At 43.5% G+C, this 12,645-nt stretch overlaps 1 protein-coding gene across 5 annotated transcripts in view; it reads right to left on the reverse strand.

Annotated features, from left to right (window-relative positions):
- LOC110504786 (slit homolog 3 protein) overlaps nt 1-12,645 on the reverse strand; it is a 445,911-nt gene that overhangs the window by 129,549 nt on the left and 303,717 nt on the right. For all 5 annotated transcript variants that reach the window (XM_036969806.1, XM_036969807.1, XM_036969808.1 and 2 more), the window contains 3 exons: nt 7,465-7,536; nt 6,598-6,669; nt 53-196 (listed from right to left, as the gene is read on the reverse strand). In XM_036969806.1, the coding sequence (XP_036825701.1) occupies nt 53-196; nt 6,598-6,669; nt 7,465-7,536 (288 nt within the window). The remainder of the gene's footprint in view (nt 1-52; nt 197-6,597; nt 6,670-7,464; nt 7,537-12,645) is intronic.

The raw sequence follows: 12,645 nt of genomic DNA on the forward strand, positions 1-12,645 counted from the left end.
GTGTACATGTGTGTTTTGATGGAGCAGTGTGTGTCTCTGTGTGGCTACTCACAGGGTCTTGATGGAGCGGAGCGGGGCGAACAGGCCCTTGCTGATGGTCTGCAGCTTATTGTCATACAGAGACAGCAGGCTGAGGTTCTGCAGGTCCTGGAAGGTGTTCACCCTCAGACAGTTGATCTTGTTAGCGTTCAGTAGACTAAAAGAACAAGACAAACATAACAACAGCAGGTTTGGAGATCTACTGGAGCCTGACCACTGGTCTGCGTGGAAAATGGCACCCTATTCCCTTCATAAGTAACCTTGTGCAAGCATGACTGGCTCAGAGGAGCAGGAGCCTACAGGGCATTCAGAAACTATTCACACCCCTTGACTTGTCCCACCTTTTACTACATTACAGTGATTAAAATAGATTTTGTTGTCCTATTTTTCATCAGTGATCTACACAAAATACTCTGTAATGCCAAAGTGGAAGACAAATTCAAAAATGTGTCAAGAATTCATGGAAAATAAAAGACTAATAGTGTATATCTTGATTAGATAATTATTCAACCCCCTGAGTCAATACATGTTAGAATCACCTTTGACAGGGATTACACCTGGGAGTCCTCTGGGTAAGTCTCTAAGAGGTTGCCGCACCTTGATTGTGCAATTTGTACGTTATTCTTTTCTAAATTCTTCAAGCTCTGTCAAATTGGTGGTTGATCATTGCTAGACAACCATTTTCAGGCCTTGCCCACTGGAGTACCGGATACCCCCGGGGGCAAGACCTCTGGTAGCCCATGCGCCTGTCATCCCTGATTTAATAAATCATTTTGACAGTAACCCTCCTAAGAGTCATTCATAAACCTTTTTAATGTCCTTATGTACCAGAGCTAAGTGTTCATTTATTGGGCTTCATGAATGCGACTGAAACAAAGTTACAAATAAATGAATAACTGATTGAATATGGGGATATGAGTGAACAAACGCTATGGTCAAGGCTAGGACGGTGTCAGTGTAACGAGTAATGCTTATCGGGTTTTCAGAAGCGCCTATCAGACCGGGAGCCTAATGTTTCTTCTTTGTGAGTTTTAGTTTAGAAAACGATCTCTCTGCAGAAGTGACAGTTACAGGGCGGGGTTACAGCTTGATTGCCGTAGCAACACCAGGGGAACTGGGCAGAAAGGGGGTGGTGCTTCAAAAACAGAAGTTCCGCACCATCTTTAATTAAGCCTCTCACATCTTAGCAGACAACAGTACTTGAGGGTTCGAACAAAAAAACAGGTTTGTGATTTGGTTCATACTGGTGAACCGGCGTTTGAGTTGTGTGATTAGAATATCAACAGTCTCTAATCCCTGGTATATCTCGGCATGCAGCATTCAAAACTACGTTTACATTGTGTACAGCTCGACGGACATAAAATGCACAATGTCTCAGGAAAGTCTGGGTTGGCAATACTCAGCGCAGAAAACAGTGGGGCCTGCAACCTGGACCTACAGGCCGTGGAGAAAACATTTGCACACAAAAAGAGAGTACTACAGGAGACCAGAGGCCAGGGAGTCTCTCAAGTTGGATTACATTTCATTTATCTTGAATATTGCCACCCTTTTGTGTAGGCTATTAGCCAGACAAACCCCTTTCAACAATATATAGTGGCTGAAGTTATCCTCAAGCCGACTACTTTTTCATCATTGTTGGCTATTTGATGTGTGAATTTTCTAAAAAGTTCCTAAAGAGCAGCTAAATACAGTATATAGTTATAGATAGTACACTGCATAATAAAACAGTCCCTAGTAAGCTAGTGTTTTGAGGGTGGACTGACTGTAAAGAGCAGCTAAATACAGTATATAGCTATAGATAGTACACTGCATAATAAAACAGTCCCTAGTAAGGTAGTGTTTTGAGGGTGGACTGACTGTAAAGAGCAGCTAAATACAGTATATAGCTATAGATAGTACACTGCATAATAAAACAGTCCCTAGTAAGCTAGGGTTTTGAGGGTGGACTGACTGTAAAGAGCAGCTAAATACAGTATATAGCTATAGATAGTACACTGCATAATAAAACAGTCCCTAGTAAGCTAGGGTTTTGAGGGTGAACTGACTGTAAAGAGCAGCTAAATACAGTATATAGCTATAAATAGTACACTGCATAATAAAACAGTCCCTAGTAAGGTAGTGTTTTGAGGGTGGACTGACTGTAAAGAGCAGCTAAATACAGTATATAGCTATAGATAGTACACTGCATAATAAAACAGTCCCTAGTAAGCTAGGGTTTTGAGGGTGAACTGACTGTAAAGAGCAGCTAAATACAGTATATAGCTATAGATAGTACACTGCATAATAAAACAGTCCCTAGTAAGCTAGGGTTTTGAGGGTGGCTGTATTATTTGACATTAATAGACTGGTTTTACGCACAACAACTTTCTATTCAAGCTGGGAGAGAGCAGAGGACGGTTCATGCAGGTTCAGGTAGGCTATACTGGACAGTTGTACATTCAAAAACAATGTATTGGTAGTTGATCAGCATGCTGTTCCATCAAACATTTATTTTACAATCTGCAATGTTTGAATTTCCCACTGCGACACTGTGTATAGCTTTGTGAATAGTTTTGACTTAAATCTGCTTAATAAATCAAGCAGATTTAAGTCAAAACTGTAGCTTGGCCACTCAGGAACATTCACTGTCTTCTTGGTAAGCAACTAGTGTAGATGTGGCCTTGTGTTTTAGGTTATTGTCCTGCTGAAAGGTGATTCATCTCCCTTGAATGGGGATACCTGTTCTAGTATTTCTATTTATTTGTCTATACAGATGTAGGATCTCAATTTGAGCCAGTTTGCTACAGCAGGAAAATGATCCTGCAGAAACAGTAGAAATCTGTGATATCCTGCAGAAACAGGAAATGTGAATTATTAGGTGGATTATAATTAATGGACATCTGTGTACAGTAGGTGTTGATAGATTTTTCATAAGGAAATATTCTAAGTGGAAATTAAAATTAAAATACACTACAAGTTTAACGTTTTTAGGGTGATTACATTACGATCCTACATCTGTAGCTATCCTTCCCCCATTCTGTCCATTAGCTAATGCAACTCTCTCTCTATCCCCCTCTCTATCTACCCCTCTCTCTCTATACCCCCCCCTCTCTCTCTCTCTACCCCTCTCTCTCTCTACCCCTCTCTATCTCTCTCTCTCTACCCCTCTCTCTCTCTCTACCCCTCTCTACCCCCCTCTCTCTCTCTCTCTCTCTCTCTCTCAGCCTGCCTGACAGTTGACTAACACTGAGCCGAGTTAGTTCAATTATTGAGAGGCTTTCTAATGAGGGTTTGCCGCAGAGAAAATACACACATTATTAGGATGCTTGCAGGGAAAACTAATTACATTTGGGAGGGATTGGAAACTAAACAGAGAAAAAAACGAAGAAAGAAAGAAAAGCAAGGAAGATTTCCCATGTGTTTTTGGGATCGGCAACAGACACTGGTTTGGGGAGTTGTTTTTATTCAAACAAACTTCTATAAGAACAGGCCTATCCATTCCAGGGCCTTATAGTATTTACTTAAACGTAGCAAGTCATTTATATCCTTGGTGCCAAGCATACCAGCCAGCCATACCAGCCAGCCATACCAGCCATGCTAGCCATACCAGCCCTGCTAGCCATACCAGCCATGCTAGCCATACCAGCCATGCTAGCCATACCAGCCATGCCATACAAGCCATGCTAGCCATACCAGCCATTCCATACCAGCCATGCTAGCCATACCAGCCATGCCATACCAGCCATGCTAGCCATACCATACCAGCCATGCTAGCCATACCAGCCATGCCATACCAGCCATGCTAGCCATACCAGCCATACCATACCAGCCATGCTAGCCATACCAGCCATGCTAGCCATACCAGCCATGCCATACCAGCCATGCTAGCCATACCAGCCATGCAAGCCATACCAGCCATGCTTGCCATACCAGCCATGCTAGCCATACCAGCCATGCTAGCCATACCAGCCATGCTAGCCAGGCAGGCAGCGGGCCGTACTGCTGTGTGTTTATAATATGCTGATGTCCACTTTACTGGAAACACTTGCTGACATTCCAGGAAGAGAAAGGAACCCATTTCTCCATCATTCATTCCCCATCCATCCTCCAAATCATTACAGTGTGTGTGTATGTGTGTGATTCAACAAGCACAAACAGCCAGCAGCATTAAAAAGCAGCAGATTTCCTTAAGTTAGACCATTAAACACAGTCATTATGTTTGAGCTACGTTTCCATGTCTACATCAATAAAACTAGGTGTGAGAGATCTGCTTTGTAATCAGGTCCAATTGAAATGTTAATGATGTTGCGTAAGGTGCTCCCTCTCCGGTGAAAGAAACAAAAGCATTGTTTCATCCCTCTCTTCTCTCTCTGATGGCCACACATCGGCCCAAATGGTCCATTATACACTCGAAAAGGGGTTTGATGTTCGACTCTCTCTGCTTCCCTGTGATTGACTGGTTTTATGAAGCACAACATTACCTATTGCTTCTCTATGTGCTCTGCATCGTAACCCTTTTCCAGAGTGAATTAGCTTTGTGCAACACACAAACACACACACACAAAGATAGTAAGTTCACCCTTGAAGAAACATGTGTACTTACTGAAATACACAATATTATACACTGCTCAAAAAAATAAAGGGAACACTTAAACAACACAATGTAACTCCAAGTCATTACATTCTGTGAAATCAAACTGTCCACTTAGGAAGCAACACTGATTGACAATACATTTCACATGCTGGTGTGCAAATAGAATAGACAACAGGTGGAAATTATAGGCAATTAGCAAGACACCCCCAATAAAGGAGTGGTTCTGCAGGTGGTGACCACAGACCACTTCTCAGTTCCCATGCTTCCTGGCTGATGTTTTGGTCACTTTTGAATGCTGGCGGTGCTTTCACTCTAGTGGTAGCATGAGACAAACTCTAAAACCCACACAAGTGGCTCAGGTAGTGTAGCTCATCCAGGATGGCACATCAATGTGAGCTGTGGCAAGAAGGTTTGCTGTGTCTGTCAGCGTAGTGTCCAGAGCATGGAGGCGCTACCAGGAGACAGGCCAGTACATCAGGAGACATGGAGGAGGCCGTAGGAGGGCAACAACCCAGCAGCAGGACCGCTACCTCCGCCTTTGTGCAAGGAGGAGCAGGAGGAGCACTGCCAGAGCCCTGCAAAATGACCTCCAGCAGGCCACAAATGTGCATATGTCTGCTCAAACGGTCAGAAACAGACTCCATGAGGGTGGTATGAGGGCCCGACGTCAACAGGTGGGGGTTGTGCTTACAGCCCAACACCGTGCAGGACGTTTGGCATTTGCCAGAGAACACCAAGATTGGCAAATTCGCCACTGGCGCCCTGTGCTCTTCACAGATGAAAGCAGGTTCACACTGAGCACATGTGACAGACGTGACAGTCTGGGGACGCCATGGAGAACGTTCTGCTGCCTGCAACATCCTCCAGCATGACCGGTTTGGCGTTGGGTCAGTCATGGTGTGGGGTGGCATTTCTTTGGGGGGCCGCACAGCACTCCATGTGCTCGCCAGAGGTAGCCTGACTGCCATTAGGTACCGAGATGAGATCCTCAGACCCCTTGTGAGAACATATGCTGGTGCGGATGGCCCTGGGTTCCTCCTAATGCAAGACAATGCTAGACCTCATGTGGCTGGAGTGTGTCAGCAGTTCCTGCAAGAGGAAGGCATTGATGCTATGGACTGGCCCGCCCGTTCCCCAGACCTGAATCCAATTGAGCACATCTGGGACATCATGTCTCGCTCCATCCACCAATGCCACGTTGCGCAACAGACTGTCCAGGAGTTGGCGAATGCTTTAATCCAGGTCTGGGAGGAGATCCCTCAGGAGACCATCCGCCACCTCATCAGGAGCATGCCCAGGCGTTGTAGGGAGGTCATACAGGCACGTGGAGGCCACACACACTACTGAGCCTCATTTTGACTTGTTTTAAGGACATTACATCAAAATTGGATCAGCCTGTAGTGTGGTTTTCCACTTTAATTTTGAGTGTGACTCCAAATCCAGACCTCTATGGGTTGATACATTTGATTTCCATTGATAATTTGTGTGTGATTTTGTTGTCAGCACATTCAACTATGTAAAGAAAAAAGTATTTATTAAGAATATTTCATTCATTCAGATCTAGGATGTGTTATTTTAGTGTTCCCTTTATTTTTTTGAGCAGTGTACATCAGTAGTACTGACAGTAGTTGCAGAGAAACAAGTCAAACGGTCCCTTAGGAATCTCAGCTGAGCCGTGAGGTGGAGAATTATAGTATCAGGAAAGTAAAAACCAATAGGCTACAACGTTCTGCTACACATAGAAACACAACCAATAGTGTTTTGGTCATTAGTTATAGGTTGTTTTTAAGGAGATGTAAATGTGGCTCATTTGGCCAATATCTCTCGTTTATTGATGGTGCTGGCTGAGCGGGTGGGCCCTAAAGGGTTACGCACCCAATACATACGGACGGCCGGTGCATTTCTCAAGCGTCTAATAAATAAAAATATCTTTCCGGTCACTTGTCTGTTGCCAGATTTTCCAAAGGGAGACCCTGTGTACTTACAGCAGCTGCAGAGAGACAAGCCCATCAAACAACCTCTTAGGAATCTCAGCTATCTTGTTCCCGTACAGGACCCTGTGGAGACACATACATAGTGCAGACATTGTAGAGGATCTCAACAAAGATGGATCAGTGTGTGTGCATGTGTGTGTGTGTGTGTGTGTGTGTGCCTGCGCCTGTAATTCTACATGTGTACTATCAGTTTCCCCCAGTACTCCCATTCCCAGCCTGACAGTACATGACATGTACACTTATATTTCATGACATTCTGAGCAAATGAAGTCTCTTTCAGCCCGGTGCTGTTATTGGCGTCAGGCCTCCAGACACACAGTCTGTTTAGCAAATGGCTGCCTATTCCCTATAAAGTGCACTCGTTTTGACCAGGACCCATAGTAGGGCACTTAGTAGGGAATAGGGTGCCATTTTGGATGCAGACCACAGACATAGGAAGATGAATCCCCTGTCCTGTCTGCTGATTGGCTATATAATATGCAGAGGCTTGTGTGTCCGCTGCTGTCCGTCGGGCGGCGTCTTCGTCACATCACTACAGTGATTTTAAAGGATTCTTTTGTTAAGCTCCCACTGTCACATGACCATTTGTACAACGTTTAGCCTAACCACTGTGTTGTGCTGTTAGACACTGGGTTCTAATTTGCTTTGCCATGCTCCACCTGGCTGTCCTACCATCTTAGAGTCAGCTGTCATGGAGGAGCACCGTGCCACCACCACCAGACTCTAATTATCCCTGCCAGTGAGACGGAAGACGTCTTTATTTATTTCTACACTGTGTGTGTGTGTGTGTATGTGTGTGTGTATGTGTGTGTGTGTGTGTGTATGTGTGTGTTATGATGCAGCAGCATATTCACTTACAGTGAAGTCAGGGAGCGTAAACCAGTGAAGGCGTCAGCAGCAATGTCAGAGACTTGATTCTTGCTCAGATCACTGGAAGAACATTGGAGATAGAGAGAGAGAGAGAGAGAGACAAAATGTTTCACTGTAATAGTGAAGGTGTAAACTTGGCAGTAGAAAACCTAAACAGTATATTTGACCTCTCAGCTTCCCTATCGAATCTAAAAATGTCAAGCAGACAACCTAAGAAAATGAACAACAATGGCAAATGGTTTGATAAAGTATGCAAAAACTTAAGAAAGAAATTGAGAAACCTATCCAACTAAAAACCAGAAAACCTGAGCCTACTCTTTCAATATGGTGAATCACTAAAACAATACAGAAATACACAACGGAAAAAGATGGATCAGCACATCAGAAATCAGCTCAATGTAATTGAAGAATCCATAGAATCGAACCATTTCTGGAAAATTGGAACACACTAAACAAACAACAACATGAAGAGTTATCTATCAAAAATGGAGATGTGTTTGAATAAACCACTTCTACAATCTTTTTGGCCCTATTAACAAAGAGCAAACAGCAAAAATATATGCATGATCTTAGAATCAACTATTAAAGACTACCAGAACCCACTGGATTTTACTATTACATTTGATGAGCTACAGGATAAAATACAAACCCTCCAACCCCAAAAGGCTGTGATGTTGAGAATATCCTAAATAAAATTATACAATACACAGACCACAAATTCCAAATAGCTATAAAACTATTTTACATAATCCTTAGCTCTGGCATCTTCCCCAATATTTGGAACCAAGGACTTATCACCCCAATCCACAAAAGTAGAGACAAATTTTACCCAAATAATTACCATGGGATCAAATGGGATCCCTTAACGCTCCAATCCCGTTAGCGGGATAGATTTGACAACATCCAGTGAAATTGCAGTGCGCCAAATTCAAACTACAGAAATATAAATATTCAACATTCACAAATATATAAGTGTAATATATCTAAATAAAGCTTAACTTCTTGTTAATCCAGCCACTGTGTCAGATTTCAGAAAGGCTTTATGGTGAAAGCACACCATGCGATTATCTGAGGACAGCGCTCCACATACAAAAACATGACAATCATTTTTCAATCAGGCAGGTGCGACACAAAAGTAAGAAATAACAATATAATAAATGCCTTACCTTTGAAGATCTTCATCTTTTTGCAATCCCAAATGTCTAAGTGACACAATGAATGGTTGTTTTGTTTGATAAATTCCTTCTTTATATCCCCAAAATGTACATTTATTTGGAGCGTACCGAAGAAAAACAACACGGAGCGTTCTCTTGTTCACGCGTACCAAAAGACTAGAGACCTTAGGACTACTTCTTCATTTCTCAAAAGAAAAACATTGAAACATTTCTCAAGACTGTTGACATCTAGTGGAAGCCATAGGAACTGCAATCGGGGCCCTAATAAATCAGGTTTCCCACAGAAAAGCATTGGAAAACACAATGACCTCAAACAAATGTTTCCCTGGATGGATTGTGCTCGGGGTTTCACCTGCCAAATCAGTTATGTTATACTCACAGACATTATTTTAACAGTTTTAGAAACTTTAGAGAGTTTTTTTTATCCAATACTACCATGCATATCCTAGCTCCTGGGCATGAGTAACAGGCCTTTTACTTTGGGCACGCTTTTTATCCGGACAGGAAAATACTGCCCCCTATCCCAAAGAAGTTAAATTGTCTTCTTACCGAAATACCGTACGGCAGACCACATATTCACCCTGCACACCCAATGTATGAAGAGCAGAATTAGGACTATATCCACTAGTTATCAAAATTCAGAAAAGAGTTGGTAAAATCTACAACCACCTAAAAGGAAGTGATGCCCACACATTCCACTACTCTCTTACAGAGAGATTAACCTAGAGAAGAGTCCCCTCAGACAGCTGGTTCTTGGGCTCTGTTCACAAACACAAAGGAACCCAACAGAGCCCCAGGATAGAAACACATGTAGACACAACTAAATTATGAGAAAGCAAAAAGATAACTACTTGACACACTGGAAGAATCAGCCAAAAAACAGAGCAAATTGGAATGCTAGCCCTAAACAGAGAGTACACAGTGGGAGAATACCTGACCACTGTGACTGACCCCAAATTAAAAAAATCCTTGACTATAGACAGACTATGTACTTAGTGCTCATAACCTTGCTATTGAGAGAGGCCGCCATAGGCAGACCTGGAGAGAGAAGACAGGCTATGTACCCACTGCCCACAAAATGAGGTGGAAACTGAGCAACACTTCTTAATCTCCCGCCAAATGTGTTACCACATTAGAGACACATATTTGTAATTACGGGTCTTGTCTCGTGTATTGTTGTGCATTTTTTATTACGGGTCTCGCCCCGTGTATTGTTGTGCATTTGTTATTACGCGTCTCGCCCCGTGTATTGTTGTGCATTTGTTATTACGCATCTCGCCCCGTGTATTGTTGTGCATTTGTTATTTCGGGTCTCGCCCCGTGTATTGTTGTGCATTTGTTATTACGCGTCTCGCCCCGTGTATTGTTGTGCATTTGTTATTACGCATCTCGCCCCGTGTATTGTTGTGCATTTGTTATTTCGGGTCTCGCCCCGTGTATTGTTGTGCATTTTTTATTACGCTTCTCGCCCCATGTATTGTTGTGCATTTTTTATTACGCTTCTCGCCCCGTGTATTGTTGTGCATTTTTTATTACGCTTCTCGCCCCGTGTATTGTTGTGCATTTTTTATTACGCTTCTCGCCCCGTGTATTGTTGTGCATTTTTTATTACGCTTCTCGCCCCATGTATTGTTGTGCATTTTTTATTACGCTTCTCGCCCCGTGTATTGTTGTGCATTTTTTATTACGCTTCTCGCCCCGTGTATTGTTGTGCATTTTTTATTACGCTTCTCGCCCCGTGTATTGTTGTGCATTTTTTATTACGCTTCTCGCCCGTGTATTGTTGTGCATTTTTTATTACGCTTCTCGCCCCGTGTATTGTTGTGCATTTTTTATTACGCTTCTCGCCCCGTGTATTGTTGTGCATTTTTTATTACGCTTCTCGCCCCGTGTATTGTTGTGCATTTTTTATTACGCTTCTCGCCCCGTGTATTGTTGTGCATTTTTTATTACGCTTCTCGCCCCGTGTATTGTTGTGCATTTTTTATTACGCTTCTCGCCCCGTGTAGAGTATTGTGGGTCTCGTGGGTATTTATTATTGGTTTCCCTGTGTTTCCCTGTGTTTTTGTACACATGTTTTCATGTCTCCATGCCTTTTCATGTCATGTTGTGTATTTTGGGCAGAGTATTAAACCCCCCTATTACGAATTCCTGCGCCTGTCTCCAATCATTTATACAACGTGACAGAATAACCCACCCTAAATGGAGACAGCGGGAATGTCCCGTCGGATGCCAACGCAACTTCGGAAGCTGTAACTGGCCCGTCCACCGCCTCAGCTTCGGCAGCTTCAACTGGCCTTTCTGACACAGCTGCAACTGGCCCGTCTGACACCACCGCAACTTTGGCAGATGCAACTGCTCCGTCAGATGCTGCAACTTCGCAGCTTCAACTGGTCCGTCTGACGCCGCTGCAACTTCGTCAGCTGCAACTGGCATGTCCGATGCCGCCGCAACTTTGTCAGCTGCAACTGGCATGTCCGATGCCGCCGCAAATTCGGCAGCCGCAACTAGCATGTCCGTCGCCGACACAACTTCGTCAGCCGCAACTGGCATGTCCGATGCCGCCGCAACTTCGTCAGCTGCAACTGGCATGTCCGATGCCGCCGCAACTTCGTCAGCTGCAACTGGCATGTCCGATGCCGCCGCAACTTCGTCAGCTGCAACTGGCATGTCCGATGCCGCCGCAACTTCGTCAGCTGCAACTGGCATGTCCGATGCCGCCGCAATTTCGTCAGCTGCAACTGGCATGTCCGTCGCCGACACAACTTCAGCAGCTGCAACTGGCATGTCCGTCGCGGACACAACTTCAGCAGCCACAACTGGCATGTCCGTTTCCGACACAACTTCAGCAGCTGCAACTGGCATGTCCGTCGCCGACACAACTTCAGCAGCTGCAACTGGCATGTCCGTCGCCGACCCAACTTCAGCAGCTGCAACTGGCATGTCTGTCGCCGACACAACTTCAGCAGCTGCAACTGGCCCGTCTGAGGACGAAGCAACTTTGGCAGCTGCAGCTGGCCCTGACCGACCCGTACCATGTTCCTGTGGTCGTCCTCGAGGCCGGTGTCATCCCGCTGCTGGTGCAGCGCGTCAGGGTAGGGGTACGGTCACGGTTTCTCCCAGTATTGCTGCTCATTCCGTGCACCAGTTCCGGAGGTCTACGTCACCGGCATCTAGGCGTCACTGAACTGTCTCGTTACTTACACCTGATTCCTATTACTTATTTATTATTGGTTTAACCTCGCTCTTTTGTTTGGGTTACATCCCAGTGTTTTTGTATATGCGTTTGTTCTGGGCTTCGTCCCCGTGCTTTTTCCAAGTCATGTTGTATATTTTGGGTGGAGTATTAAACCCCCTTATTACGAATTCCTGAGCATGTCTCCAATCATTTATACAACACAACATTGAATATATAACAGACTCACATCCTTTTGAATTGAATATACATATAACACTCACATCCTTTTGAATTGAATATATAACAGACTCACATCCTTTTGAATTGAATATATAACAGACTCACATCCTTTTGAATTGAATATATAACAGACTCACATCCTTTTGAATTGAATATATAACAGACTCACATCCTATTGAATTGAATATAAAACAGATAGACTCACATCCTATTGAATTGAATATATAACAGACTCACATCCTATTGAATTGAATATAAAACAGATAGACTCACATCCTATTGAATTGAATATATAACAGACTCACATCCTTTTGAATTGAATATATAACAGACTCACATCCTTTTGAATTGAATATATAACAGACTCACATCCTATTGAATTGAATATAAAACAGATAGACTCACATCCTATTGAATTGAATATATAACAGACTCACATCCTATTGAATTGAATATAAAACAAATAGACTCACATCCTATTGAATTGAATATAAAACAGATAGACTCACATCCTATTGAATTGAATATATAACAGACTCACATCCTATTGAATTGAATATAAAACAGATAGACTCA

The sequence above is a fragment of the Oncorhynchus mykiss genome, chromosome 31 (genome assembly GCF_013265735.2).
Source record: "Oncorhynchus mykiss isolate Arlee chromosome 31, USDA_OmykA_1.1, whole genome shotgun sequence".
In the NCBI taxonomy this organism is placed as follows: domain Eukaryota; kingdom Metazoa; phylum Chordata; class Actinopteri; order Salmoniformes; family Salmonidae; genus Oncorhynchus; species Oncorhynchus mykiss.